This window comes from Phascolarctos cinereus, unplaced genomic scaffold (genome assembly GCF_003287225.1).
Source record: "Phascolarctos cinereus isolate Bilbo 61053 unplaced genomic scaffold, phaCin_HiC Scaffold_726;HRSCAF=1367, whole genome shotgun sequence".
Taxonomy (NCBI): domain Eukaryota; kingdom Metazoa; phylum Chordata; class Mammalia; order Diprotodontia; family Phascolarctidae; genus Phascolarctos; species Phascolarctos cinereus.
The window spans coordinates 214,863,011-214,869,148 of NW_027556098.1; the positions used below are offsets into that span (position 1 = coordinate 214,863,011).

Sequence of the window (6,138 nt, forward strand, 5' to 3'; positions counted from 1 at the left end):
ACTTTGCTGTGTGACACTGGGCGAGTCATTTAACCTTTGCCTCAGTTTCCTTTAACTGCAAAATGGGGATGATGATAATAATGACAGCACCTACCTCACAGTGCCAGTGCCTGACAACATAGTAATTGCTGTATAGATGCTTATTCCCTTTCCTCTACCCAGCCCCCAGCAAATATTTGTCACAGTTTCTTGGCAGTCCAGCACCCTGTGATGTTACTCTTTTCAAAGTTCTCTGTGAATACATTTCATATTCCTCTTTTGTGAACTTTGTTTTCTTAAAAACCTCATATTTAAAAAAATCCCTCTGAGGTTTTCACTGAGTTCACTTACTAAATTTTATTATGTCATGTTACTTATTATAAGTTGACCAAACCCCATGATTACATTTAATGGACCCCTTGACTTCAGGTATAAGTACACTTAAAATTTAAGAACATAGACCATAATAAACCATTTTTTTAATAGTATAATTGTTCATAAATATAAAATTTCAGAAGTATCTCAGATGTAGTCAAAAAAAGCTCTTGGATTCAAATGCTACTCTAACAACATTCATTTTAACATCAAGAGGCAAGATTATGAAGGGTCATCTGGAGCCTAAAGCAAATTATTACTTTTTAGATGTGTTTGAGGGAGGAGATAGCATTCTATTGGCACAGTAGATTTGCTTATTGCGCGATAAGTTTCTAGTAATAGCCTATTTGTTTATTTGGATGAAGGGCATTTACCCTAGTCTTAACTTCTTTCACAGCATGATTAACAGAAAATGGTATTAATTTCATTCATCTTAATTTGCATTAAGACAGTGTTTTTAAAGAAATAACTTTTTTTCTTCCTGGCAGGTGAAAAGAAGTTTGTTTGTCCAGAATGTTCAAAACGCTTTATGAGAAGTGACCACCTTGCCAAACACATTAAAACACACCAGAATAAAAAAGGTATTCACTCTAGTAGTACAGTGCTGGCATCAGTAGAAGCTTCACGAGATGATACTTTGATTACTGCAGGAGGAACGACACTTATCCTTGCAAATATTCAACAAGGTTCTGTTTCAGGAATAGGAACTGTTAATACTTCTGCCACCAGCAATCAAGATATCCTTACCAACACTGAAATACCTTTACAGCTTGTCACAGTTTCTGGAAATGAGACAATGGAGTAAATATTACACAAATACTTATTCATTGTGGTTATTTTTATACAGTAGTGAGAAGAATATTGTTCCTAAGTTCTTAGATATCTTTTTATTGATGTGCAAAAATTTTTGGATTGACAGTAACTTGGTTATACATGACACTGAAATGCCTTACTTTGTATGATATTCCATAGTATATTAAAATGGTAAAATTGCATGGGTTTTGTAGGTACTTTTGGAATCTAGAGGAGATGAAATTTTACCAAGTTATATAAAGAGAAAAATGAATTTAACAGTGGGAATGGTAGTCTAACCAAATGCATCAATCCTGTGTGGTTTAGTGTAAAAATGAGAACATGTTGGTATTTATCTATTGTAAGATAAAGAAGTTGGTGGATGAAAGAAATCATGATAAAAGAAATTTTGTAATTTTCTTGATGACTGGAATTTTTATTATGCATAACTGACAAATCAAGTTTCCAAGCAAATGTTACCTAGTGTAGGCTTTACTTAGCTCATCAATTTGTCATTTTGAAGCTAATTATTTTAATTAGGTTAACTATGTACAATATTTTAAGCATTACTCTTGTAAGATTTTGAAAACTACATTTTAACATGGAACTCTAGGGATAGTCACCTTTTAAATCCTGTTGAAAAGCCATGTTTAAGATTTAATTTGCCAAAATGATGTCTTGTTAATATTCTTTCAATAACGAAGTTGGGTAATATAACCAATGTTTAAAAAAACCTTAAATTGTATAGGTTGAGGCATTTGGGTGGTAAGAACAATGTTGTGAATTATCCCTTTTCTTGAACATTGGAGGACCAAAAAATAAGGTGTATTGCGTCTTAGCAGTGATTTTTTTTTTTAAATCAAATCTTGTTTCCAAAAACCATCTGTCTGCCAGGGCCTTAAAAGCCATCATGTAAGTTACCAGTAAAGTATAACATATGCAAACATAACAGAAAATCACTTCCAGAGTGACAGTACTCCAACCACATGGATGTTAGTCATAGAAAATAGAGGTTTTTTGAGTTTTTTTTTTTAAAGAAGTTTTGGCTAGGTAGTCAGTCTGCACTTAAAATATCAATCATTTTCTTTTTTTTTTTTTTTTGCTTTTCCCTTAAAATTTATATGTATCCAATACACTTAACTGAAAAACATATATGTTTTTTTATTATGCTGTATTTTCTTTTTATAATTATTGTTTATATTTTCAATTATAGAAAAAATGTACAAAATAAAGTTACATTGCTGGTCTGTAAGTGCTATACCATTTTCCTAAAATGTACACCAATAACTGCAGCAGTTCACCTATTTACAAAATTTGAAATTCTGTTCATTTGTTATTCTTAAGACCACCTCAGATTTAAAGGCTACCTTGTTGTACGTTTAAAGTGTATTATAACAGTGTGGTAGTTAATAAAACACTATTTTTTTTCTTTTGAGTTGCTGTATTCCTATGCCTTTAAAGTACTGCAGTGGTAAGATTTGTGAAAATTTTGTGGCTTTGGTTTTCTTTCAACATAGTTTATAATGAGTTCATAGTTTATAATGAACTCATTTATTTTTAGATTCCAGATAGAGACTGTAATAGATGCTGAGATTATTATGTTGGAAGTGTATTTATTTGGGAAATCTGTAGAGGCATTTTCTAGACATTTGACAATTTGTTTTTGCTTGCTAGTAGTTTTTTCGCTATGGGCAGATAAATTGGGTTTGTTTGTGTGTTGAAGAAGTGGGGGGAAGTCTGCCAGCCCACCCACCAGCCCTACACCAGGTTGATCAATGCCAATTTGTAACCTTTACCGCTGTGACCTCTGTTACTAGGTTAAGGGAGCACAAGCACCTTGAGAGTTCACTGACAATCATGAATTTGTGTGAAGGTCCAATAAAAAGGTAATAATACCTTTAACACCTACCTCACAGGGTTGTTGTGAGGGTCCAATGAGCTGATGTATGTAAAGCATTTTGCAAACCTTAAAGCACTATATAAAAGACAACTATTTCTATAAAAAGGATGTTTCAAAGAGATATACTTCAGCAATGTTGAAAGAGAAGACAGGAAAGGAATGCAAAAAGTTAAAGTTAATCTGATTTTAAGTTCTTATGGGAAATCACATTTTTTCCATGTATAGGCAATGTAGAAGGAACTCCTGGTTTTATGTTAGGTACATAAATATAAATAAACACTGTTCTTACAGGACAATACTCCCTGCAGAGAGGCACCCCCCCCCGACAAAATATTACCATGTATATAAAACTTGAGTTCATAAAAAATAAAAAAGCTGTTTGAACCTGGGTTTATGGGGCTTAACCACTAGTCAACAGTCATTTAGAAATGTGTATTTCAGAGAAGTATCATTGTGGTCGCAAATAATTATTGAGCTTGTGAGAATAGTCACTGGAGCAGAATTTTTTAAAATCAGTTAAATGTGATTTTAATGCTGTGTGAATTATTTCCTAAGTAAAATGGAAATTTTGTTGTCATCATGTCTCTTTTTACCTATGTATCTATACTGTCACCATAGCATGAATACTTCACGGAAGGTAAGTAGTTAGGAATCTCAATTAGGTCTTCATCAGGTGTCTGATGTTTGAGGGCCCTTTGCAGAGCATGGACCTGATGAACTATAGACCCTTCAACTAACTTAAGATATCTAAACAAATATTTGAAAACTAGATATTGTTCAACCACAAGCCAGATGCTACATGTTCCCTAGCTCTTGATTATTAACGAGATAAAGGGTTTTGTATTTTTTCCACCCCACCAAGTCACACTGATCTGAATTTAGGCAGTCACCAAATACAAGCCGCATTCCTAAAACAGACTCCTTTTGAAAAGAAGTACATGGACAGGGTCACATGGAGAAGAGATTGATTTAAGTGAATTTATTTGGTTTGGACCTCTTAATCTCGTTGGTGTAAGGGATCTGCTGGAGGAAGTTCCTAACAATGCAACTAAATTCATACCATTTGCAACTGTTGACCAACTGATGATTTGAGAGTTGCCTGGGGCATTAGAAGTGGTGATGTGCCCATTGTCCCTTGGGTATTGGGTGTGGGTGTCAGAGGCAGGGTTTGAACCAGATCTTCTTGACTTCGAGGCTGGCCTGCATTAACTAGGTCACTTTGCCTTTAACAGTTCTGTGTCACGTTTTGGAGAAAAACAACCTGTATTTGCACACATGTAGTAAATTATTCTTTTAAGAAACACTAAATAGGATCCTTGTTCTGAGAGCAAGCTGTAGTTCAGATGTTTCTAGTACAAAATCTGTTTTGTTTATAGAGTTGTCCATGTGTATTTTTCCAAGATTTTTTGGTGAAATAACTTGTTTCTGAAGGCTTTTTGCTTTTTTTTTTTAATCACTGGATGCATTGTTTTCCCTTCATTTTGTTTATTTGCTTTTTACTAACTTAAGATTTATCAGAAGTAACTTTATTAATTGACTAGGTAGCTATCTGTTCTTACCATAGGAAGACAGTAAAGAATTACAAGTGTACCTCAGTTTAAGTAAACACTAAGAACATCCATTTTTACCTAAAAGAGAACTCAAAGGGACATTATTAATTTCCCAAGAAATTTCTTTACAAATGAATTTTAGCAACTACCCTTTTAAAAAGAAGATTCCTTTTATAAAACATTTAAATACAATTTTTCAGGTATACATCTATTGGATAAAGTGAGGTAAGTAGCCTTAGTCCTTGTGAAATATACCATAACGTTTAAGATTTTGAAAAAGTACCTATGACCTCAAGTGAAGTCCATAAACATTACAAAGTGTGCAGTCGTGTAAAGGAATAAGTGATCAACTGAGATCTAAGAGATCCAGAATTCTGGGCCCTGATCTCTTGACTGCTTTGGTTTGTGACCAAATCAAAATAGTTTTTTTCATTTGTAAAATGGAGTGTTGTACTAGGTGGTCTCTACAGCCCCCTCTAGCTCTGGTAACCTATCAGTCTTCCTATGGTAGTTTGGCAATATAGCTATAGGCCAAATTTCATAACTTAAGACATGAGTGTGATGGCATTGCTTTCATAAATATCCTGTCAAATCTGTGAGTTGAAAGCTTTGCAGATGTCTTTAATAACCACTCTAAATGATGTCCATGTGGGACAAAAGTTCAAACATTATTGAACTAAATTTTTGTATATTACTTGAAATAATTAGGTCACTGGCCAGACCTTAGAGATCTTTTTACTACAGAAATAATTTCAAGCATTTGACCTATAGTATTTGTTATTGTGCAAGTATACCTAGAAAGGAGAATTTATATAAGATGCTTTTATTTTCAGTTTTTGGCTGCATGAAGTTGGAAAGACTTATTTTTAGCATGCAGTTGTTTTCCTAAATAATACATTTAGGTCTTAATCATGCGTGACTGATAGCACCTATTGTCAGTCAATGAAAAAAACTAAAATGAAGTAGAAACATTATTTTGGGACTGATTTTACTAAAATGTCAATTTATCCTGTATAAAAAGTAAACATAACATTTCTTATATTGGTTAATAGATATGAATCTGATTTGTGTTAATACTATGTGTTAAGACAATATGTGTTTTGGTCTTATCTATGAAGTCTTTTAAAATATAATTGTTCAATGGTTAGTGTTGAACTAATGGCTCCAAGGAGAGAGACTTAGGGCAATTCCATATTAGGTTAAAAAGCTAAATAGATTCTGACCTTGCTTCAGTTAAAACACTTAATGGGTTCTTCTAAGTCTCTTAAGATGGTTTATTATAAAATTGAACTTCAGTACAGTCAAACTTATTTTGCAACTGTTTACATTTTAATAAATGAGATTTATCCCCATAATATGTCAACTTTTCATTAACTCAAATCTTCATCAGGATTCTTTTCAGTGCCATTCATTTTTCTTATATGGGCATAGCTAGTGTGGTTTTTTGATTCTGCTTTTTTGCTCTGCATGATTTCATAAAGGTTTTTGCCATATTTCCTAATATCCCTCCTAATTGTCAGTATCAATCTTAATTTTCATTGT

General features: G+C 33.1%; 1 protein-coding gene across 2 annotated transcripts in view; it reads left to right on the plus strand.

Moving 5' to 3' along the window:
* Positions 1-2,581, plus strand: part of SP3 (Sp3 transcription factor) — a 45,241-nt gene extending 42,660 nt beyond the window's left edge. For both annotated transcript variants that reach the window (XM_020990992.2, XM_078146969.1), the window contains one exon: positions 843-2,581. In XM_020990992.2, coding sequence (XP_020846651.1) covers positions 843-1,159 — 317 coding nt within the window. In that variant the 3' untranslated portion in view covers positions 1,160-2,581. The remainder of the gene's footprint in view (positions 1-842) is intronic.
* Positions 2,582-6,138: the final 3,557 nt, after the last annotated feature.